The following is a 24,872-nucleotide window of genomic DNA, read 5'->3' as shown; positions in this document are numbered from 1 at the left end:
TTTATATATATTATTTTACTATAATATTAAGATTAGAGAGAGCTTGAGTTAACTATTTGTTTCTAAATTTGCATTCGATTGTTTTCTTTTCTTTCTTTTTTCTTCAAAAATTCCTTTACTTTACATCGAAATGTATTTCTTTTTTCTCGGAACTTTTTAGTACTTCTCTACATTTCGTGACTGAAATCAAGGAGGAACGAGAGAGTTCTACGCGAGTGTACCTGTGTGGCCGATTCCGGCGGTTTTCCTTTAATTTCGCCATTAGTCTCGTGAACTCCTCCCATTCTTTATCCACTTCCTCCTCGCTACCTTCCGGATGGTGATGTAGAGTCTCCTCCAGAAGTTCCTTCTTTGCGGTTTGACTCGCCATTTTTGCGCTTTCCGCACGGTCGCGTCGATTTTATGGATTATGCACTCACGCGCGTGCACTCGTTCGATATTTCCTCGCGACGTTTTACGACGATCTCCTCTTTTTTCTCTGCATGTTAAATATGCAGCCCCATGCTTCCCGCAGGGAACGGAAGAATCGATTAACAGCCGATTGTCTCGCTTCGCCGTGCCCAAATATGTTTTTATGACAAACCGATCTCCTCGCGACACATCAAATCGGTAAAGTTCCGCTCCGTGTTTCTTACTTCCTCGTGGAGAAGCCGCGGCAAAACCGAAAAGCCGATCTAGAGCCTTTCCCTTTCCGCGGATCGAGCGGAACAAAGAAATCGACGGGCACGGCGATGACACTGACACATACTGGGATAAACGCGACAAATCGGCAGGAAGAAAAGGTTGAAAGTTCGAGAATCGCGAGAGAGAAAAACACTCGTTGCACACGAAGCCAGTGAGTCACACACTGACAGCGAGACGAGAGAGCCGACCGTGCAATTCTCAAATAGAAGGCCCTATAGCCTAGTCCAATTTACGGACTCATTAGGCCGTACTGGCCAGCCGTCAACGTTGCACACACGTACGTACACGCGCGATTTTCTCCCTCTCCCCCCTTCCCACCCACAGCTGGTCAAATTGCCCATTGTCAACGGACACCTCGCGTACGTCGCAGTGCTGGAAGAAATCGCCACCCTCCTTGGCAAACTCGACGATTTTAATTCAATTCGAATATATTAATTCAATTCTGAGAGAGAGTGCAGCGGTACACCGTTTCGCCAATGACAGCGTACGTGTTTACGTTTACATTTGTTTCTTGCGTTAATCAGGGGAATTACCCGTTTTAAAAGTTATGATTTAAGATTAAGAAAATGCTATACCCCACAATGACAACTGTTTTACAAATTCGATGGACAATTACAAGCGATTGTCACATTCAGAATAAAAGGATCGAAAGATTAATTCGCGCGCGATTAATTATACGTGAAAGTAAGAAAAAAATGTTTTGCCTGCGAATAATAGAAATTTGTGAAAATCACGTGTTACGCGCTGCTGCGAGTGCAGCTGATCCTATCAAAGTATCATCACGAGAGGAATCTTATTGGCGGCGTTTCTAGTAGCGACTGTACGAAAGCCGTACACGGCAATTGGCTACTTCCCTCGACGAGGGCTCGTAGGAAGCTGCCTTCAAAGTCATGAGTTATCATTGACCAAAATTACCACGTAATTTGATGGATGGTCGTCTTAACCAGCGCCGGCCGTCAGCTCCGATCGATGACTTCTCCGATATCCCAGTATTATTTTTTAAATAATAATCAACGTCTAATTCCCTGATACGTTAAACGTTACATGTATATGGACAGATCGATTCCGCCAATGGCCATTCGTCAACCTTACAATACGAAATAGTTGGAAATTAACACAACTCGATCGCGTAAAAAGTGTAAAAGTTCATTATCTCGCAGCCGATATTAAATTAATCTCGTACAATCTAATAAAAGTTACAGTCGCACGATATTAGACGAGAGATAAAGACGAGAGATATCATTACGTACCTCCTCGCACGGTGGCCGAATGTCGAGTGATTTTCAAAAGCGCGGTGCAGATAATTAAACAAGAGCGGTCGCCTGCGCACAAGAGTACGATCTCTAATTGTTGACCGATCGGGCTGTAAAAATCCGTTTGTTTAATTCATCGTCTTATTTCTACAACGGACACCGCGACACGAAAAGATAATACCGCGGGCGCGTAGCGCGCTCAAAAGCTCCGCCGTGCGCGCAAATTTGCACCAGCAAATTAACGCCGCGCGATAATGTGACTTCCGATACGTCTCTTTCGTCACAGCTTAATAGGACTCGCAAAATGTTTTATCACGCTTATCCCTAAGCGTGTCGAGGAATTTGAAAATTGCCATGCGAGATTGTGAGAATAGGCAGCGGAAGAAAAGAAGCGGCGGCCGTTTAATATCGCTAAATATTACCTGCATTTAAGGAAAACCTTTACCAATTTACTTAAATAATCTCGACAGTGAGTAGCGCTTATATCCGAAAGCAAAAAGTACAAAACTAAATTTATAAAAGTACAAAATAAACACATAATATATCTTTAGGGACGCATGAAAGTTGATCCAGCAATTAGCTCTTTTGTACATCATTAAGTCGAGAGACGTCAGAAGATGTCGGTTTAATCTTCTCCGATTATTTCTTATAAATTGCGAAAATTCGTCTAGTTTCGCCGAGTTTAGCACATCCATAATCGTGTTAATGAATTTATCGGTACACAGTGCAACAGATTCGCGAAACTGTACACGAAAAGAATTTCCCCTGAAAATCATGATAGTCATGAGACAACGCGGAAGAATTTTATTATATTTTTATTAAAATTTAATCAAATTATTCTATAATATAAAAGAAAATTTGGCTGGAGTAATGTTTTTCGCAATAAATTAATTTGAGATATTATTTCCAGCTTCAGTTTACGATTACGTTTCAAGTCTTATCAATGACCGAGAAATGGCATTTCTTTTTATTTCTTGTATTATTCACTAATCGATCTAATATTCAACTTATTATTGTAAATACTTGATTAAAATTATCTATTTTAATATACCACGATTATGAGGATAAAGGAAAATTTTCTCGGTGACGTACATCAATTACATCTAAACGGAGTGTCGTTATGAGGCAATTCGCGAAGAAATCGTAAAGTTCAAGCATATAAAGAGCGTTTTCGCCGCTCGAGATCGCTGATAACGAATATTGAACAACAACGCCTGAGTTAATCGCGACGAGGAATCCGATAAAGTTGGCTCACTGTTAATGCAAACCCGAGATAAATTCTGAGAATAAACATTTTAATAATCTTAACAATCGAGTGAGCAACGCGTGCTTTGCATTCTCACGAAGAAGCGTATCGTGAGAATACATCATTGTACGACAAGCGATTTCTTTCATGTCATCTTTGTGCTTCTCGCGATCGAGCTTTTCGTTATTTCTCGTGTAATTTTCCCACGGGAAATGCTTCCGCGTGTGGCGAAGGTTCATCAATCATCGCACTGTTGTGCATTGTTAATTAAATACTTTGATTTATCATGCTTGCGACTACAAAAGAAGCGGAATTTGAAATGCAAAAGTTTTATTCAGTAAATCGTAAATATATTTTCTATAGAAAAAAAGAATATTCTTGTTTGGAGAAGGTTTTTATTCTTGAAATGTTAAATACTGAAGTGAAATTACGTAACGTTAGGTAAACATAATTTTACATTAATTTAATATTATTGTTCTTTATTCGATATCTTTTTTCTCTTAATTTATGAGAATATATATTTTTCTTGATAAAACTATATAAAACTCTTTATATAAGCAAATTATGTTCATCTAATACTATGTAATCTTATTTCATTTTATCATTTCAGTTTAACGTTTCAACATTTAAGATAAAGATATTCTGAAAGCAAAAATATTCTTTTTTCCGAGTAGTGCAGCATTTTTTCGCTAAAGCAATAAAATCTTTATCTTTAGATAAAAAGAATATTTCTGATCGTAAAAGTATAAATAAAAGATATAAGGTATTATAACGTATGTACTAGAAAGAGATATAATAAATTGCACTTTATTCGGCAAATATTAAAGGTATCCACGGACTGATATCGTACATTGAAACCCGGTCATGGGAATGCAAGTCCTAGAACGCCACGGATGTCCCATGGGTTCCATGACCCTCTGACAGTGTGTTAGATCGCAGTGAATTAGTTAATGCGAGTCACATGGAGCGGCGATGAATTATCGTGCCCGCGATGCGTCAACACTGCAGACACAACTGCATTTTGGACAGGACCGTTTGTCCAATTATTGGACCTTCCTTCCTGTTTAGCCGCGGCAGGGAAATGAGTCACATGAATCGTGGGCTCAGCAATCGCTGTCGCGTTTTTTCTTCCCCCGACAAATTACGCGCGTTCAAATAATCTTCAAATCACATGCGTATGTGAAAATATTATCACAGGATGCAATATCAAGATAACTATTATAAACTCGATGTATAATATTTAATTTGAATTCCAGTAACTAATCAAGTAAGTCCATATTCTTCACATATTATATCATATATTTAGAACAAATCTAATATTATAGTATAAATTTTTTTTAAACTTTCAATACCTAATTCTTGTAAAAATGTTTTTGCAAAATATTCGTAGATTTATTCCTTTGAAGAACTAGGTCTAAGATATCGATGAGAAAATTTATATCACAATTATCGAGGGTTTAGACGGACATTCAACTAAAGAGATAAGTCTGTATAATTAACGTCGACTATGATATCATTGGCCGACGGCATTTTAATGAGTCATATAGTTTTCTCTTAGCAAATCGTATTTTACTAATTCGAAGCGATGGTCAGTTTGATTATGTGTCAGAACTTAAGTTATATAAATTTTTAGAAAAACAAGTTTAAGTTTTATCTTCGACTTTATCGTTTTAATAGTGATAACATATAATAATATTTTGTGCAGAAACATATTTTTTCATTTAAGTACTTAATTGCCAGCCCATGACGACGAGCCGTATTATCACGTGAAAAAATAAGACGAAAACAACTTGTCATTTTCGTCTGCTCGATAATGCGGCGACAAACAAAACGATAACTTCTGAACCTTCTGTGCATCTTACTGATTCCGTCGGGCTGAAAAATATGTGGAGTTTAAATCGGTCAGTCGCGGTCGTTTATCTCTCAAGAAATAGAATATAAGGTATAATAAGCATAGTTATTTTAAAAATTAAAATGCATAAATTTTTTCAAAAGAAAAAATTCCGTCGCGTGATATAACAATGAATTTAAGCAAGACGACTGTAAAAAGCAGACAATTCTAAGATTCATACGTGTCAATTAGCACGTGCGACACTCTTAAGAGAAAATCATCCGTAAAATCGCTTTTCTTAAGACTAATTCTTTTCTTCATTCATATGAATATCTTTTTCGAAATGAAGTCAATGGTGATAATTGCGACTGACCTTCGTCGCGAGAAGCTCTAATTATATCGTGCGTGACAGGCACTGCGGTTTACAACGCTGTTACATAATATTCACAATTATTTAATACACTAATGAGAAGATATATTAAATATAAAACAGATAATTGTGATATGAAATTTCGCGCGATTTTTAGATTTTTATGATCACACGCGAGAAAAAAATAATTATAACTCAATTCGTTTAATGTACAAAAGACGAACAGCGTGTAGATTTCTAAATTTACCGACACATTGACCGAGAGAACGCGACAGTGATATTTTAATTCATCTCGAACACGGCATACATTCGCGCGAGACAATCTTTTCAATCATTCGACAGGATGGAATACCAATTTTGTCAACGAACTATTCAAGAGAAATCTTTGTCTTTGTAACGAACACGGCGAGGAAACCAGGTGTTTCATCGTTGCTTAGGAAAGATTTGTAACAAAAGTCTTTCTGACGAGAAATTATTGTAAAACGAGGCCATCTTTAAATCTAAAGCAAACTTAATTTTTTTTTCTATTTGTTCCATTAATTGTATTTTTCGATTCTGAGAAATTAACAGTAAGCATTAGCATTTATAATCTTGTCCACTCTTGACGGGGACTGATAACGCGCACACGAGTCAGACGCCGCGTCTACGCGACACAGTTGCTTGATAACCCTGTTTACTGCTTTTGAGCGAAAAAGCGAACAAAATACACAAGGAGTTTCCTGTAAATAAATTTTTTAACTCGAAAACTGACTATCCAGACAGTACAATGTCCAACATAAGATATTTTTTAAATATCTTTTAAAAATAAAACTAAAAGACATCTTTCAAACATCTTACATTGTCTGAATATATTGATAGGGGTCATATTATATATATGAGTATTATTAAAGAAAACCTATGTACAATGTAATTTATTGTGTAAATAATATTATTATAAAATAAATATTTGCGTATATATCTATGCATCTATATATAATATATGTATATTATACAAGTATAAAAATATATGTAAACACATAAATCACAACTGGTATAATTATTATTTTAAAAAGTAATAAATTTGTTCATATCAGTTTATATGCGTGTAAGATCTCTTTTTGAAAGGCGTCACCAATGCGCAAATAAAAAAAGTATGATTTATAAAACAATGTTCGCGTGTTTTTCGCGACTTATTTGTTTCCGATAATCCGAGTTCCACATTATCGGCGACACCCACTTGCAAAGACGTAACGACTGTAATCGAGAACGAACGGGCAAGTCCAAGGCCGTCATCATCATCGACCGGCGATCAAACCGCTATACCGGTTATGTCATCGTCGCCGCTCAAATCATCGAATTGCACACGCGAGCTGATTTACCTTGGCACAAACATTATCCGTACAATTCTGAGATTGATATAATCGTTTCATCAATTTTTCAGAAGTCTTATATCAATCTCGTTACATTTCCAGATGTTTAAGAAGACAATTGTTTCACATATAAAACGCATATATATATATATATGTATATATATATATATATATATATATATATATATATATATATATATATATATATACGTATATATATATATATATATATATATATATATATATATATATATATATATATATATATACTTGTGTATGTATGTGTATATATATATATATATACATATAATAAAATATTATATAACGTTTCAAAATCAGTAGCAAAATAAATATCTTTGTATTTACTATCTAATTAGTGCTTGATCGACATAAATCAGCGTTTAATTAATTTTATCTTTGTACTCTGTACTATATGTGAGATTTACTGAAAATCAACTAAAATATAAAAAAGAAATAAAATTCGATAGATCAGCTTTTTTATCTCTTTGTTGGTAAGTAAAAAATTAGATGGATTTAGGAACGAGTTTCATCGGTCGCACGCCCATGTCTTTAGCCATTTTTTCCGAAGCCTTTAATTGATTCGGATGATACGTGATTCCACCCTCCATGTCGACTTTCTTCATGTGCTGCCTTTCGGGGTCGCCGGCGATCAGAATCGGTTTCTCGCCGGAGGCGGGCAGATCTCTCAGCTGTTTGAGCAAGGTTGTCAATCTGTCTTTCGACCCGTACGTGAACGCTTCCGGATTAATGGCCATAAAGCATTGCCCGAGATTGGCGACTCTGTTGTCGGTTTTCCAAGCGCGAATATTCGGTCCGAAGTCACTTCCGCTCAGAATGCCGCATAGCATTTCGACCATCAGCGCTAAACCGTAGCCCTTGTACCCGGAATTACGTTCCGCACCACCGAGAGGCATCATTAAAGAGGCATTAAAAGCCTCCTCAGCATTACGCGTCACTTGTCCGTCAGCTCCGAGCGCCCAGCCCTCGGGGATGTCCTCGCCCTTTCGAATGGCCAGCTCGATCTTACCTAGGGCAACGGCAGTGGTTGCCATATCGAGAACAACGCTGTCGCCGTCGCAGGCGGCCATACCCACGGATAAGGGATTCGTCCCGAGACCGGCCTTCATGCTGCGCGTCGGTGCCATCAACGGGCTCGTGTTGGTACAGGTAAAACCAATCAGATCTTGCTCCATCGCCATCATCGTGTAGTAGCCGCAGATGCCGTAGTGATTGGAGTTGCGCGCCGCCACCATGCCGATACCGAATTTCTTGGCCTTCTCGATGGCGAGCTCCATGCAATATTTACCGATCACTTGGCCTAACGCGTTCTTCCCATCTACAAGGGCTATCGCCTGAAAGTTGCGAAACAAAAATTTCCTAGATGTAGCTACAGTTGCTAATAATTTGACAAGTTTGGTGGAACTTGGTATCGTAAGAGGTTTTGCTTTAATGTATCTCTTTCGAAAATTATTTTTCTTATTAAAAATATAATTTCTATTTGCGAATCTCTGGATGATTGCGTCTATTTGGTTCATTAAACGTGTGACTACATCACAGAATACTCGAGTGAAGCGGTAATTGCCGCGAGCGCACGTGTTTCCGACATCTCTAATTTTCGCGGGTAAGATAAATAACGCTTTGAAAAGTAATTAGAGCCCTGCTAACTAGCGTTCGCGCGTTTAACTGATCGTCAAATTGCTGGGGCATCTATCCGATAAATTACCGCGCACGTGCTCTCGACCATGGCGGCGAATTTTCGCCATGCTATTCTAAAAGGTAATTATGACGGCGGTGATTAACGGTGATTTTCTTGTTTTGTCGTCATCAAATTGTCAACAGAATTGTATTCCGTTTGGAAAAAATTTCCGTTCCGTTTCGACGAGGGCAACTTTATCGATTTGTAGATAAAAATAAAATAGACCGATAAAACAGTCGCATTACAGCACAATTACAACTAGTTAATATTTACGATCGATCGAAAACGCGATAAAGAAAACATATGTAAGGTTCGCGAGACGTCGACAAATACCTTCGCCGGCAGAAGAGAGCAAATCCTATTAATCAGAGGGACGCGTATCTTATCGGGTCATCAGTCGTTAAGATACGAAGGCCAATCATACAACAAGAGGATAGGAGAGGAGGGATGCCCCCCGTCATCATTACCGCGGAATGCAAACACCATTTTTTATGATATCACGTATGTACGTAGTCTTTCTCTCTTTAATTGGCCCGACGCTCGAAAAACATTTACGTCACTGATGACATTCACGCCGCGAATGATCCAATTGATAACGAACAACGGCTTCATGCACGAAATACGGAATAATTACGAAATTTCAAAGCGACGAGTGAATTGTAGGACTTAGACCAGTTCGCATTAGTTGGGAATAACTTTAATCTCCGTTTAGCTTACTTTTTGTCTTCCTCTAATTCAGAACTCGATAAAAAGGTAAAGAGCAAGTTAAACTGAGGTTAAAGTATCAATTAATCTACATATTCTACAATTTCTACATTGATGGAAACGAATCTCTTCTCACAATATTCAAATTCCACCAGCAACGTTGAGAGAAAAAGGGAGAGAGAGATCTGGCCGAACCTGAAAATCGGTGACGATCTGCGGCCGGGCGTTTGGATCGGTGATCTTGTTCTCGATGTCGTGGACGTATATTTCCATCCGATTCATCCCGTGACTGAAGTGACCCCTGTAGTCCGCCGTCATCAGATGATGACCGACGATGCGCGCATCTTCCGGCGAAGTGCCGGCTTTGCACATGCACTCCTCGATGAATCTGATAACCTCGTCCTTAGGGACGACCTTCTGATCGTGGTCGTCACATCCACCTGACGCCATTCTGGTACCAGAAGCGATGATGCGCGCGCGCGACGACCAACTATTCGTTAAACGTTCCAAGAAACAACTGATGAGCGTCGCTCTATAAACGACAGGCAACATATCGTTGTTCTTTCTGTCTCTCGGCGACCTCGCCTTATCACTCAGTTCACCTTATCGGGTAGCTGATTCGTTCTATCGAGTTAAATTCTGCGCGTTTACTTGCTACCGTAGCCGCACTCTGATTGCTCTGTATTATCGCTTATCGATCGCGATGAGAATCGCGCAGAGAGACACGTGATTATCTTGAAATTTCTCTCTATATAGTTGTTCAATTTTAATGATGATGAATTGGCAAACACTGGTTAATTGTAGATACAGCAAAACAATGCGACTTTTGCGACTCTTCTACGATGTTTACGCACTGAATGCGAAATAACTCTCTGCTTTATGACTTGTTTAAGTCCGTGTATTTTCAAGTTTCTCTTCTGCGTTTAAATTAACCGCGAGCTGCGCCAGAGGAGTCACGTGGTTTAAGCGTTAGGTTGGCTGTTACGTGGCATTAGCGATTACAGACTCGAGCAAATCGATACTCTTCTTACAAGTCTGCGAGTCCCCTCCACGCGCAGATCTAACTTCACAGAAAAAACTTGCAAGCGACGTTAATGTTATCCCTCGGGAAGAAATCGCGAGAAGGAAGAATCCTGTATACTTGCGTTCAGATATAAAGTTTGAGAGCGCTCATGTGCTGTGCTCTGTCACACCGTCGCTTCGTTGGCAAATGGCGTTGCTTGGTTCAACGTCGACGAAACTGTAACGTCTCTGTTGGCGGGAGCTTTAAACGCCGTTATCATTGTTAAAATAATAAGAGAGAAAGAGAAAAAGACGAGAAGAGAGTTATCGATTAATAAAATTAATTTAAAAAATCACGATACGTCTTTTCTGGTCAAAATTAATGCTAACTGAATATCGATCTCTTTATATTCATATATCACATTGTATGAAAGTTAAAATAAATAATTTTGAAATCAATACAAAATATTTATTGTTCTTTAGTAAATGATTATTATGCCGTATTAGACGCTTTTCCTATGTACGTTAGATTCACGCAGATATTCGTATATTTCATAGTATGATGCTAAATATCGATAAATTAAAAAAAATAATGACATTCTTTGTATAGATTTTCCTTGAGAATTAAAAAAAGAATGATTAATCAAAATTTCTTCTTTTAAGAAAAAAATTAATGCACATTTTAATGTTTAAACATTGCGATCGATTGCTGCATTACTGTCGCATCTTCGTCTTGCACGAACGATCGTATGTTCCTGATTCCGGAAAATTAGGCCGCGCGCCGCGAACAAAACGTAAAGAAGAATAGCGCGACGTTCGAGTTACATAAACAAAGACACGTATTCTTCTCAAGATGCACAACAGATCGACACGATTCACGTGGTCGATCGCGTACAGATCATCTTTTTACGCAATCACCGCCACATTGGACGTAAAAGAAGAGAATAAGTTCAACTCGCGGAGCGAGTCACGCGAATCCGCGATCGATTCGTCGCATTCGTTTCCGCTTTTCTCGACCAGTTGCCTATCGATTCGTAGAATGCATCTAGCATGAGGTAAATCCTTGAAAAAGTTTCATACAATGCGCGTATGCGTGACGTACACACAAAAAAAACATCAAGTGACGTCGACGGGAATTGTTACACTTCGTGTGAGCGACTGTGATTCTTCTGAATCGACGACTTGACAGACCGTGTCGTTTCGCGACTGCAAGGACTTGCCTTCGTTTGTTCGATCGCAGTGAAAAACCTTGGTCTCCCTCGTCGTTCTCCAAAATTACTCGCTCATTATTGTAATATACAACTGTTCAGCTTTTCTATTCAAACTTTTTCAGATTTCAATCGCAATATGTTACAATTCGAGGACTCGGAAGAGAAAGGCTCGCAAGCTGCAACCTTCTGTGAGATTTGTTCCAGTTTGTCTTTTCTTTTACAGACGATGAGAACTGTGCGCTTTGATTTGCAAGAAATAAGGCGATTGTTTCAGAGTTGATCAGATCTTCAAGATATAAAACCTTGCAATATTTTCACCCTCGATGGAGAAATATTTTTTTAATTTCTTACTTTTAATCCCACTTTGTTTTTTAGTTGTAATCTTAAATACGTCAAAAATTATTTTAAAGAAATATAATGCATTAATTGCATATTCCATAATACAACGTGCAATGTTATCGTGGTATTAATTGATAGTTACGTTTCTACCGTATTTGAGCGAGATAAAAAAGCAATTTTTCGATTAATTTCAATACAATAGTGCGCATCTCTCCGAGAGTGATTCTTATTTTATTTTCAGAGCCGAACTTTTTCAAACAGTTTTCTTTTTACCGAAAAGGGAAAAACGGTGACAGGCTATTTCAGATCTCGCAATTTTCGTAAATAATTGGCATAGTACGGATGTATGTAAGGATATATTTTCATGGAACTCTAATCGCGATATAACTAATCTCATCATTTTGCGTTTTATTAATTTGCGTTCGCATTAAATACTTATCTCGTTCGCAAAAACTACTTACACGAAAATAATAATCCCATAGTAGATAAGTAAACCCGTTGTTATAAAATATTCGCAAATTAGAGTAAGAGAACAGATTTGCAATATTGAGAATTTAATTAGAGATCTAATCGACAAGACGATTAGATTAGTTAGCGTATCGATAGTGCGAGTTCCGATGATTGAGCAAAGTATATTGCGTAATTGGGTATTGTGCAAATTGAAACGTGATATGCATGAAGATTGAAAATAATATTCAATTATAATTGTCGTCACGAAAACTCTCGGCTTACAGCGCGAATTTTCCGTAGGAGAACATCTGAACTAACCGGTCGCGCAACACGTGCATATCTCGCGTCAAAATCAAATCGAGGCGATTTGCCGGTGATTCATGTAACGCGGCATACATTTGATAGATTACATCATAAATATTTAGTTTCATAAACACGATTACGATTCCTCAGCGAGCGGCAGCTGTAAGAAAAGAAAACGCTGCGACAACGATTCGGAAAATTTATTTCGAAGAAGAACATGAGGAAAACTATGAAATAATCTCACTTAAAAATATGTTTCCTTTTTAGTTGTATCAAATTAAAACAATAGAAAATTAAAAAGAAGTGAATATTAAAAAGCAAATCATGACACAAATCATGTCAATTTTTAATTAATAGTATTATCAAAAATATTTCATAAATCGATTTGATGTCAATTAGTGGATAAATTGTACGAGCAAGAATAAATGAGTATTTCATCTAAAGCATACTTAAGGAAGCGCGCGGAAGGATTTATGACATACTTTAATCACTGATAATACCTCGCCTCCTTTTAATAACTCCCATAATTATAAACACACGTTACGATTATCAAGCTTATTCACGTGAGCTATAAATTAGGTGTCGAATTTTAATCGAAGAACAACTTTTAATTGCTCAAGTGTCGATCACGTGCAGAGTAATGTAACAGAGTCACGCGATTAACAGGATAGAATTATCATTATCAGTTGCAAGGATTGGAAAAATACTTGGGAAAAAAGAATTACAGAGAAAAATAAACTCTACAAGAAAAAAAAATGCGATTTCTTGAAGAATTTGTTTCACATCTCTGCTAATTTTGTCTTTGAAGTCTTTTTAAAAAAATTTTCTTATCTTTTAACCCTATTTCCGATTTTTTGTCCTAAATAAAAAATCTAAATGACACAATAGACACTTAAACAAGAAAATGAAAAGATTGTTTCGAGCACAGGTAATTTTCAAACGTGTCATTCATGCGAAACACCTAATTTTATGCCAATATTTTGTTTCCTGAAAGAATAAAAAGATTGCTTTTTACATTAATTTTTTACTTTCATATAATTTATAAATTAATCATTCCTTCTTTTTTAAAGACTTAATGTAATTTCTGTACTCCAAGATATTTATTTGTTATATAGTATATAAACAAAATTTTATTGTATTATTAATGTTTTTATTACTTTTGCAATATTTTAGAATTTCTTCTCGAAGAATTACGATCTAGCAACTTTTCCTCCTCCGTATTTTTTATAACAGTTCTTTTCTTTCTTTTAGTTCGTGACGTGATTCAAGATATTGGTTTTATCGGAGTATGAGGAAATGGACGCGGGAATCCGCAGGTGCAACTTGTATATATGCGAAAAATTTCGTAAATGACGTACAACGGTTAGAATTATGCGATTGCACAGGATGCTCTGCGTAGTAACGCGTACGACGAGGCCACAATAAGGCATTGTCATCCCGTTCAAAAGCACGCGGAAAGTCTGAAAATCCCGGACAGAGTTGGCAGACATAGTGACAAGTGATTTCGTGGCTCCTCTCTAGCTACTCGTGGTAAAATAGAAAAAGAGAGCAGATTGAAATAGAGAGCGGTATCAGAATCCGCGACCCCTTTTCGCACAGCTGGACAAACCTCGGACTAAATTTAATTATATTTAATTGATCTAGATTTTGCGCCGCAAAATATTTTGTTATCGCATTCCGTTTCAAACACTGCGGACTAATATTATAGCGTGTACAAGCAAACGCAAAAATAGATACGCGCTGTAGATACTTCATGTTTAGATAAAAAGCACAGATTAATTTTTGTAATATATCCTTTTGGAAAATATTGCGGTTTAACAATATAAGTTTATGCAAAAATAGAATTCAACGGAAAAGTAAAAATCGCTTTAAAACTTTGGAATAATCGACGCAAAGAATGTCTGCATGCGCAATTTTGCGAGTAATATCGCAACATGCAGTTCTATTAGCATGGATAAATAAAATTATGAGAATTCTCTGATAAAGGATATATGATATGCATTCACTGTGAAATTACATCCATGATAGAACCAAACTGATCGAAAATGCTATTATTTTAGCTTTCTAGATATTACTGATTTCTCATAAAGTTATTACTTGCTGCATTTACTGATATACCATATTTGTATCATGTAACGCGTAATATTATAAATATTAATGTAAAACAATTCAGACAATAATTATATTTAAATATAAAAAGTATAAATATGATTAAAAATCAACTAATTTTTACATATTAATTCATTCTAAAAATAAAAATAAAATTGCTGAAACCTTGTGAACTGTTGATATGCAAATGAAAACATTATGCATATTTTATTAGTCATTTATGACCCAATTACGTAAAAACAATAAATCCGTGTTTGCTGTTTATTGTAATTATGGGTTTGTTACGCACGCTGATTGAATTTTTTTATTACAACAATCGAGTATGCATTTCCATTAAGTCGTGCACTTTCGCTATTGAGTCGACAATCAATCACAAGAAAGCGCGAGGATGCACGCGAGAAAGTCAAACACATACTACAGGCATGACATACAGGCTCTCCCAAAACATATTTTATCAATTTTGCGAACGCGTATGTTGTGAATAAGACACGAATACACCGAATCATCTCGGATCGAATCAAATAAATTTAAGAGCTGCTACTCAGAAAAAATATGGCTTTCAATCGAAAGAACATCGAGAAGAAAAACATATTATAAAAACTTCATATTCGTGAATGTATCAGTGGTAACAAATATCGCCATATATCGTAAAAAAAATAATTCTATCTAAAGTAGAAAGACTTAAACTGGAATATCAATAGCTAACTCACAATTACAATTTTTTCAGAAATTTTAAAAACACGCATATCCACTAATATAATTACGAGCTCGATGCAAGACTATAATAAACAGGATTTATATTACAAATTTTCTGATGATTATAACTACAAATTCGATATAAACAACTACAAATATGCTTTCAATGTGCTATTTTTAGATAAAATATATCGTATAAGCAGAAAAGTTTTGAGATCACAGTTTCGAATCACTCGATAGAAGATCCGCAATGCGAGAGAACTATTTACGACTACTAGCGACACTTGGGCCAAAAATAGAAAAAGATATAGGTTTTCAACCCTTGCAGCACGTCATGCTTGGCAAGATTTACCGTTCTCTGTCTGTCATTTCTTCTCTTAACAATAAAAATACTGCAACAACATATTTCAAGTTCGTTCAGAAATAATAAAGACGTTCTAGGCTTTGCCAAGAGTTCATTCAATTTGATTCGTGGCTGAAAGTGTATCTGTTAAAAACGCATCCTAACGACGAGTCAAGTCACAATTTCTTCGTCGCGAATATTGATATTAATATTCCATATCAATATTTATTTCTTTCAACGATGAATCGTAATAAAAACGGGAATTTTGTTACAAGCGATTATAATAATTTACGAGCGTCCAAAGATCAACAAAATGAATGTTAACAGCCGCGCTAAAAAGTGGGATCCCCGTTTACGATTTCTGCCGACAGCCGAGAGAAGCCGCGTTCAAGATTTATATTGTTTTTCTAACACACTTGTACATTGAAAGAAGGAAAAGACAAGAAACGCATTTAAAACAAAAAGAAAACCACATAACTATCTCGAAAACCTGTTTAATTCTTTTATTTTCCAAGCCGTATGCGAAATGTTCGGAATAAACGTTTACCTTCGACATTTTTTATCGATGTGTAGACCGCGTAAAGATGAAGTCAGAATCTCATAATGTTAACGTGTAATTAGTGATATTAAGTGTTTCTGCAAAAAAAGCTAATCTTTGTTGTCTTTCTCGAAGATTATAATTGTAGGTTGATGCAAAAGTACTGGAAATTTTTGTTATTTTTAAAATAATTACTTGAAAAAGTCCATTAAAAATATATATAATATTTATTAAATTTCAAACAAGTTTGTATTAAAAGAACAGTTAAATTATCATATTCAGATTTTTTATCTTTTACAAATAGTATCTTTTATAAATACAATATTTTATTAACAAAATTCCAATATTCCTATTATTTTCGTATCATCCTAATATTATTATAAAAATATTTAGCATTTTCTAATTATTTGCGACGTTTCGTTTGTGACGTAAACAGACCGGTTAGAAAAGTCAAGCAAAGTTATAATATTTATCCAACTATAATGAAACATTGTTTATCTAGACAAATCTAGACAATAAAAAAACAGAGATTCAGATTTTAGAAAACAAAATAATTGATAATTAAAAAAATAATTAATAATTATTTTTCAATAATCTTGTGATTCTAAGTATCGTCTCTCGTTCACTTCGTCTGCGCATGAATTTGCATTATCAATATCGGAATAATTTAGACCTGTTACAATGCGGAAAGGTTCGATAATCGCATCCGTCGTTCCCAGAAAAAAAATTATCTTTAATTTATTGAATCCTAAGTCGACAATGTAATTTAAACTTTATGTAATAAAATTATGCAACTTGTAACCGTGCTGCTTCTTCACATAATCAGGTTATCTCTAAAAATTAAACGTACACAGAAAAAAAAATATATTGATACTGATAATTTAAAAATCAACAGTTGCTCCGATACGCTATCAAGTCATTCGGTATCTTTTAAAGTTAAAGAACTCGCTTCTCAAAAATTCCTATCTTTTATATTTACCATTTTTTCGCACAAGTTTCCTACTATATTCTTAAAAAACTTCAAATCGACATAAAATCAAATCTCCTAACTTTTTGCGACTGACCGTTGAGAAAAATCGTACACTAATGAACATCTTTAATTTGTATATAATCTTGCATAAATTAATTCGCAACAATAATAAAGTTCAACATATACTCACCAAAGTGTTTTGATATCCCAGTCCGTACTCCTCGTCCTCTCTTTGATTGGAAGATGCCATCTTGACTTCCTATCTCGCGAGACGAAAACAACTAATTTGAAAAAAATTGGTTAATTACGATTAAAAAAACTACTCACTTCCGAAGAAAGAAAGCGAGGCAGAAGAGAAGGAATGGAGAAGGAATGATAAGTGTAGGAAGAAAAATTGCAGATAAGTCTAGCGTTTTCTTCTTTTCCGAAAGATTGCGCTTCTGAAGACTCCTCGAAATTCGAAAAAGATGAAGAAAGCCACGACTGCTGGTCCGTCAGAGGCACTGGATTTCTTTCTTCTTCCTCCTCGTTCCTTTCTTTCGCAGCGGCGGCAATTCATCGATAACTCTCTTCACTTCGACCAAAGCACAATGATTAACTTCATTGACGTCGCGTTTCTCTCTTTTTTTCTCTCTCACTCGAGAATTTCGAGAAACTCCGGTTTCTTGCGCTTTGCGAAAACGTTACGATTTGCCGATACGAGTCAATAACGAGACGTGCGAGAATCGTACGAAAGGTCAACGCGAAAAAATCTTTCCAGCCAAAATAAAATCTCTAGCACGTCTCAAAAGAATTAAATATTACCCTTCAATATAAAATTAATTATCAATTATTACTCTGATTATAATTCACACTACAGAACTAGGGATACTAGGAACTAGTCGTCTAGAGTAGTAACTTGCTGATACGTTTCTTCACTTTAATATCTTCCGATCGATATCGAAACGTTCATGATTTCGTGAACTTGCTCTGATCTTGTCACTAGCGAATATTTTGTTCAGATTGTTAAATTGGACGAGCGCAGGCACTTTCGTGAACCGCGCGACGAGAGGAGCGACGAAAGCGTCGGATCGAATCTCCCATGTACACGCGCGATTTAAATCGCGCGGAAGGGACGTGCTTTCGAAGGGAACGTGCGAAAAGCGCCGCTACGATCACGTGGATGCCGTCGCCGTCGGTAAATTCGCGGTGCGCGAACAGGCGCGTGTGAGACGGAAAGATAAAGAAAGGCTGAAAATATCGTCCAGTCACTGTGCAAACACCGGCCCGCGCGTCGCGAGCGAGCTGAACGAACGCGATGAACTCGTGTCGCGCGACGCGGATGGAAAGGAAGCGCCGAGTAGCTCCAACGATCGAACCTCCCGATCGGCGCCCGAAACGTTATCGTCGCAAGGTGGACTTTCGAGCTGGTAAATATTGACGCCGAGGACGTTTTGCAACGAGCCAAATACGCTTGTCACGGCAGGCAAATAACGCAACTCGCGCTAGAGAGAGCGCGCTATCGTATTTTCCGTCGATTTCGCGCAACGAAACAGTCCCAAGAAAGATTAGCTCGCACCTCACTTTCGAAATGCACCGCGAAATTCGGATCTTCGCGAACTCTTGAGAAGTGCGCAAGTACCTTTCAAAAGACATGCAGTCTTCGTGAGTTGCACTACAACTTGTCCAGGGAATGACACTCGACAAAACGCGTCCTCTCGAAAATCTCAATCTCCATCGCGGAAGGAAGAGGACGCGTGAACGGAGGGAAGCGAGATTACGTCGTGGAAAACGATAATGTCGTCCGGGTTCCGCGCGCGTGTAACTTTTCAGTCAAGGATCGTCGTCGGCGCGCGAAATCGCTCTCGTGACGGCGAGCGCCTCTGACAGCTGACTGCCCGGCTGGACGGTCGTGAGCCGACTGATAGGTATATGAATGAAGCGGCCGAGATTTTAGAGTCACTCTCCGTGTGTGTGCGTGTGCGTACGTTTGCAGGAAATTCAAAAACCTACGTCGGCGACGAATAGGCATACAGCGGGTGTATCGCCGTGATTCTCGCGATCTACTATCCCTCCGACGTGAAATCGCCTAGCAGGTCTCGGAGTAAAATTTCGCCGCGCAATGCTGTTTCGCTGTTTATGGGAAAGACGCGGCGAACGCGTGGATCTTCAGCGGATTTTCAGCAGATCATGCGAATTATTTTGCTTTCATTATTATTGATGAAATATCGTGCGAAACTGTACCGTTAAATATTAAACGATCGAGCTTAAATCGAAATTATTATCTCAACCACACATGTGGTTAAGAAAACTACAAGTACATTCAATCAACTCATACTTCGGTCAAAAAATTTGCTTAATTTTAAATATATGCATCTAGGAAATAATGAAACTAGGCTTGAATCGAATTTAATACACTTCCTGAGTTGAATCATTTAACTCCATTGTTTCAATTAAATTAATGACATCTTAAGTACGTGGCGACACAAGAATAGTTTAAAAATAATTTAGTACAATTCGACATTAAGAAATTAACAGTGCGTAAAGAAACTTTATCCCAACAAATTGGTACATGCAAAAATTATTGTCGATTATATTACCTATTAATAATCTTATATTTTCTTGCGTTAAAAATGACAATTTTTTTAAAACAAAATTAATTTTGCGATAAGTAGAAGCGCTGCTTCGAGTCTTTGCACCGTCGATAAAATCGTAGCCGGCTCGGCTTATTTTGAGATAGTGCTGCAAATCATAACTGCATCGTACTGTCTCAAACGTTTCTTCAATCGGCATGACGACTGATAATAACAGCAAAAGACTTGAAAACGAGAAAACACCGAGATTTCCTTATGAAATACATTCGGTAAAAATAATACCCAGAATTTCTCATTGACCATCGCGAATTTGCCGGACGATTCGCGAATATATGTCGATCGACGAGAGAATAGTACTAATTGGCCATCGAAGAGGCGATAATTTCATTTTTCGCGTGACATTTTCGATCGCACGAGGTCGTCGACGACGCTTCCGAGTTTGGATCACGTACAACTAAAGAGATAAATAGCGAAACCGTATCAATGTGCCCGATAACGATCGATCTGCTTTCTTTTTTATAAAGATAATCTCATTGTCAGATTATCTCCGTATTGAATTATTTTCGCGGCATAGGCAATACACGTAAATCTACGTCAAGTCGTTCGAACTAATAAATTTTAATTTTAGTAAATATTTGTATTAAAAACTTGTTATTAACATATGATATTGCGCTGACCATTAAAAGTAATCTAATTTTTTTCATTTTTATATGATAGCAAATATATTATTGTCACACGTTATATAAAAATATATAACGAGTTTTGCATAATTTATACCGCGATAGCAAAAGCAAACAAGCGCTTCTTCATATTCATGCCAACTGTGCTACTTACCGCGCGCTTATCGCATGCTTGCATCGCGTAATTCTCTCTTTTTTTTTTAACTTTTATAATGCATTTGACAAAATAAACGAACTTTCGAATTCCCTAATTTTCGACTTTAACGCAGAAATCGTTTATCGGTACATATGTGCAGGCGACTTCCGATCGAATGAAATCGAATCGTCGGTTCGAACCGCGGAGCAAAAGGAGACATAAATATTTATAAACGATCGACACATTTCCTAAGCATGCAATCAACGCAGAATCCGAAGGGGCATCCGCCGTAAAAATACACCGGTTTGCGGATCACCGTGGTTTAGCGCAGCGCCCGATTTTTTACGATGTACGCCAAGGCAAATAGTATGAGAAGTGACTCATACACTGTTCCTAGCAGCTCGACGTGGCGCTGCCGGTAAAAGAAATTGTGTCAATTACGTATTACGTAGGGTATAATTACTTTACAAAAAAATTGCAATTTCGCTCGGTCTACTTTCAATTACGACGCGTGATGAAACGGACGGCAGCGAGGATGTGCGAGCCATTCGAATACGAATCCAATCAATTGAGATTCGATTCGATTTGGATCGATTTGAATCTCCATCACGATTTGAATCCGTGCTATTTAAAAAATATTTCAAATCTAACAAGTTCGAATACGAATCACATGTACTGGCAATTGCACATGTATAATCATATATTCAAAATAATTTAATATAAAAATCAATATCACCGTTTTAATATAAAAATCTTTTTCATTATCTGTACTAAAATTCTACCCAGCAAATAATTATATATTGTTAATTAAAAGTTCTGTTTCAGCAATTCAATTCTCGATTCGATTTGATGTCAAAGAACCTTGATTCGCATATCTCTAGACGACAGGAGGCTGAAGGAGAAACGAGACATTGATAAACTCAGTCGGAAAGAAATGTATAAACATTATATATTATATATAATTTATAATAAAGCACATTGCTGTAACAAGATTAACATTTCGTAAGAATACCCCAGTGTTTATTCTGTTTCTTTAAAAAGAAGAGGAAGGCCACTCGTATTAATACTGGTTGTTAGTCTAGTAATATATAATCGTGTGCGCTTCGATGCAATAATTAATAATAAGTCTCAAAAATATGTCTCTCTTTGTTCCCAATTTTTGTGCGAACGTTATATAGACAAACACATAAATTCCATATTCATCTGACTCTCTGTAATCCCCCTTATACGTACTTCACCGAATATGTATAACTTATCCTAAGAGAGAGGGTGGTCGATCGGTATGACACCGTGTCTTTCCTTTGGTACAACGCTATCATTTTGGATCAGAGTTGTCCGAAGATGAACTTGGCACAACCGAGGCTATCACAGAGATAAACATAAAAAGATATAACTATGCACAAAGGTAATAGAATTATGCACGGAAAGGTTTTGCTCAAGTATCCAAAAGTCTAGCTTAGATACAGACCTGAAATAATTATGAAGAATGTTCGAGCACAATGAGCAAAATGCTGCAAAAAGTTTTAACATTTTGGCGAACAATCTGCTGATTATTTTGGCGATCTAACAAGGATTACTTTCCGATCTGTATCCTTCTAAATCTTTGGAGACTTTAGCAAAATCATTATCGTTGTGCAGTAATGCCAGATTAGTAAATTTACATCTTGTACTCACCAATAATGATGATTAGGATAATGACGCAAATAATACCGAGAATAAGCATCATTTTGAGATTCTTCCACCAGTACTTTCGCTTCAGCTTGCCAGCGTGCTGTTCGAACTGCGTCGCGCCTTGCTGCAGGGCGTCCGCGCGGTTCTCGAGCTCGGAAAGCTTCTGATCTCGCTCCAGCACTTTCTCCACGTTAACCTTCATTATGCCCACGACCTCGTCCACGGTGGCTTGCGTCTGCTGCAGCTTCTTGCTGGCGCCCGCTTGATGGCCATTGCCGTGCGAACCGCCCGTCTCGCCGCCTCCTGCACCACCACCTTCCATAATCCTGAAACAATGACAAGGGCCTCTTTCCGAGTGAGGGCACTAACCTGCCTCGCAGTCTCAACTCCTCCACGAGAAGCGAATTTTGTCGATTTACAACCATCGAACACGTGACTTCAGATCGAGCAGGAATAATGTAAACGACACGGGTTTATTTGTAACAAAGTCGAGAGAGATCAATGGAGCAACAGGTACACGCCCATAACCTCAACGTCACACATATGTTTCCGAAAGAGTTCTATTTGCACGTTTGTCAACCCGCGGAATATTCGTCGTCCCGCTCTGTACGATATAAATAAGAAGGATCTGCGTACGCAAATGTGAAAACGTGTGGAAAAATGATCGCGAAAGATAACAAAAGAGACAAGAATTCGCTGCTACATCCGGAACAATGATCTTGATACCGTGTAATATCGTGCGATCGGTTTGTTTCGCCTACTCACCTATAAAAATATCAAATGCACAAGCGAATTGGATCTAACCAATTGAATCTGCAAGGCGTGACGATATCTTGCAAATTACTTGCGATGACGGCTACGCCAGTTTACAACGACAACAGTTGGATGACACGAGTCGAAGATGGCGATTATTGTGACATCACGGATATTATAGCAACGTGTTTATCAAAACGATTCATCAGACAACAATGTACATACGTCACAGATTCGCTCAGGAATCGCTTTTCTTGATTTTATGTGATGCTAGTAATATAAATGACCAATCAATTAAATTCTTGCGAATCACTGTATTCGTTGTCCCAATTAATGACAGTTTGTCAAAATACTGTCTGTCCGCGCCATCTAATAGTGACAGTAAGATTTACCTTGCCTTGATAAAAACGATAGTCTACTGCAGAGCTCAAATCTCGACAGCGACGTATATCGTGTCGCAATAATTAATGTAATGGTGCAATAATTAATATAAGAATATATAAAGTGAAACGACTATTTAAATTACGTTCATTGTGTTTATAATGGTTGATTGAATGAAATTAGTTACGAAATTCTAATTTATACGAATATGTAATGTGCGTTTGTGTTGTCATGTTTCAACAAGCTTTCTAAAATATTTAAAATATTAATATTAAAATATTTCTCTTCATAGAGATGCATTCAAATTTTCATATTTTTTCGGAGTTTTTATGTAAATTTACAATTTTTTCAGATATTTGTATAATTTTATAACTTTTTAGAAAATGTCAGATTTTTATATCAAATTGAAATCGTTTCCTATTGAGCACTTTTTTCTCTAAAATTTCTTATATACGTGAATTTTAAAATATCTTAATATTTTTAAGATTTTTCAATCTATATAATTTTTGACGAAATCTGAACAAATTTAAAGTATTTTTTAGAAATTATAGGAGAAATTATAAAAATTTTAAAATATTTTATAATTTACATATGTAAAAAATTCTAAGAAAAGATGTAGATTTTCCCTCCGTGTTTTTCTGAGAAATGTCTCAATTCGCATAAAAATTTTCCGAGAAAAATTTTCACCAGAGATAAACTAAAATATTTGATGTCAACATTGGGAGGAAGAATAGCTCACTAAATTTTATCACTAAACAGAATAAATTTTGATAGCTAATGTCTGGAGTTGGAACGATACTCGATCAAACTCGATCTCGGTAAGAGCAGTGCCTGAGCAACATGTCGCAATAATGTCGCGAACAGTCGCCTTCCTCGCTGAAGGATAGGTAAAAACTTTTCACTTGCAAAAGCGCAATGATGAGACTCACCGTCACGAGCTGCCATGATCGGATGTACGAACAATAACGCAGAAGCATCATCGAAGCCGCGTCACGCGTTTGTTCACCGGGACACCGACGTGACTTACGACGAATATCGCGACGATGGTATTAAATAAAGCATCTTGCGGATCGGACGCTCGTGCGCGTAATCGCCCCGCGTCGTTTCAGGAACGTATGCAAAGGCGCGAGGTTTCGATTTGTCGAGAACGGGGTGCGATTAAACTACACTCTTCCAGTTTCCAATGCAGCAACATGAACGATTCAAAATTTTAATGTTGTTATTTCTTATAGATTCATCAGACGCATAAAATATTCACGCGCAAAACGCACGATCGATTAAAATTTTATTTTTATACGATCGTCGATTTGCACGCGACTGGACATCTTCGATATATTAGATTGCTGAGAAAATCTAGAATTTTTTAAACAGATTTTTGCAACAACATGTGAGATCAAAATTGATTCTCGGATTGGAATCTTTTACACATGCACGTGGGGTAAGATATTTAAATTAAATCTATTTTTCCGTGGTAGAAGCGACAACTGGAACAATTTCGCGGGCGTCGTTTCTCGAAGGAGGATGGGGGGTGTGATAAAACGAGGTCGTTCCTGGCAGCCGTG

At 37.1% G+C, this 24,872-nt stretch overlaps 3 protein-coding genes across 6 annotated transcripts in view; all 3 read right to left on the bottom strand.

Annotated features, from left to right (window-relative positions):
* The window catches only part of LOC105838550 (chloride channel protein 2), a 35,303-nt gene extending 14,022 nt beyond the window's left edge, over window positions 1-21,281 (bottom strand). Inside the window, exon 1 of one of the 3 annotated variants that reach the window (XM_012684194.3) lies at window positions 17,307-21,281. In XM_012684194.3, the coding sequence (XP_012539648.1) occupies window positions 17,307-17,366 (60 nt within the window). In that variant the 5' untranslated portion in view covers window positions 17,367-21,281. Of the gene's footprint in view, window positions 1-221; window positions 6,894-17,306 lie in introns of those variants that run through there. The other 2 variants (XM_036287875.1, XM_036287874.1) reach the window with 2 other exon arrangements.
* LOC105838554 (uncharacterized oxidoreductase YjmC) lies at window positions 7,027-17,300 on the bottom strand. The gene is made up of 2 exons (XM_012684205.3): window positions 9,351-17,300; window positions 7,027-8,106 (listed from the first exon to the last, which is right to left on the bottom strand). The coding sequence occupies exons 1-2, from the start codon at window positions 9,705-9,707 to the stop codon at window positions 7,258-7,260; spliced, it is 1,206 nt and encodes a 401-aa protein (XP_012539659.2). The 5' UTR covers window positions 9,708-17,300; the 3' UTR covers window positions 7,027-7,257.
* Window positions 21,282-21,437: 156 nt separating the features above from the next.
* Window positions 21,438-24,395, bottom strand: LOC105838557 (synaptobrevin-1). 2 transcript variants are annotated; one of them, XM_012684212.3, is made up of 3 exons: window positions 24,240-24,395; window positions 22,180-22,502; window positions 21,438-21,867 (listed from the first exon to the last, which is right to left on the bottom strand). In XM_012684212.3, the coding sequence occupies exons 2-3, from the start codon at window positions 22,496-22,498 to the stop codon at window positions 21,821-21,823; spliced, it is 366 nt and encodes a 121-aa protein (XP_012539666.1). In that variant the 5' UTR covers window positions 22,499-22,502; window positions 24,240-24,395; the 3' UTR covers window positions 21,438-21,820. The 2 variants fall into 2 exon arrangements, with proteins under 2 accessions (XP_012539666.1, XP_012539665.1); XM_012684211.3 differs by lacking the exon at window positions 24,240-24,395 and adding an exon at window positions 22,942-23,645.
* Window positions 24,396-24,872: the final 477 nt, after the last annotated feature.

Source organism: Monomorium pharaonis, chromosome 6, assembly GCF_013373865.1.
Source record: "Monomorium pharaonis isolate MP-MQ-018 chromosome 6, ASM1337386v2, whole genome shotgun sequence".
NCBI lineage: Eukaryota > Metazoa > Arthropoda > Insecta > Hymenoptera > Formicidae > Monomorium > Monomorium pharaonis.
The sequence above is the reverse complement of the archived record's forward strand: the minus strand, read 5'-3'. Positions and strand labels throughout refer to the sequence as shown.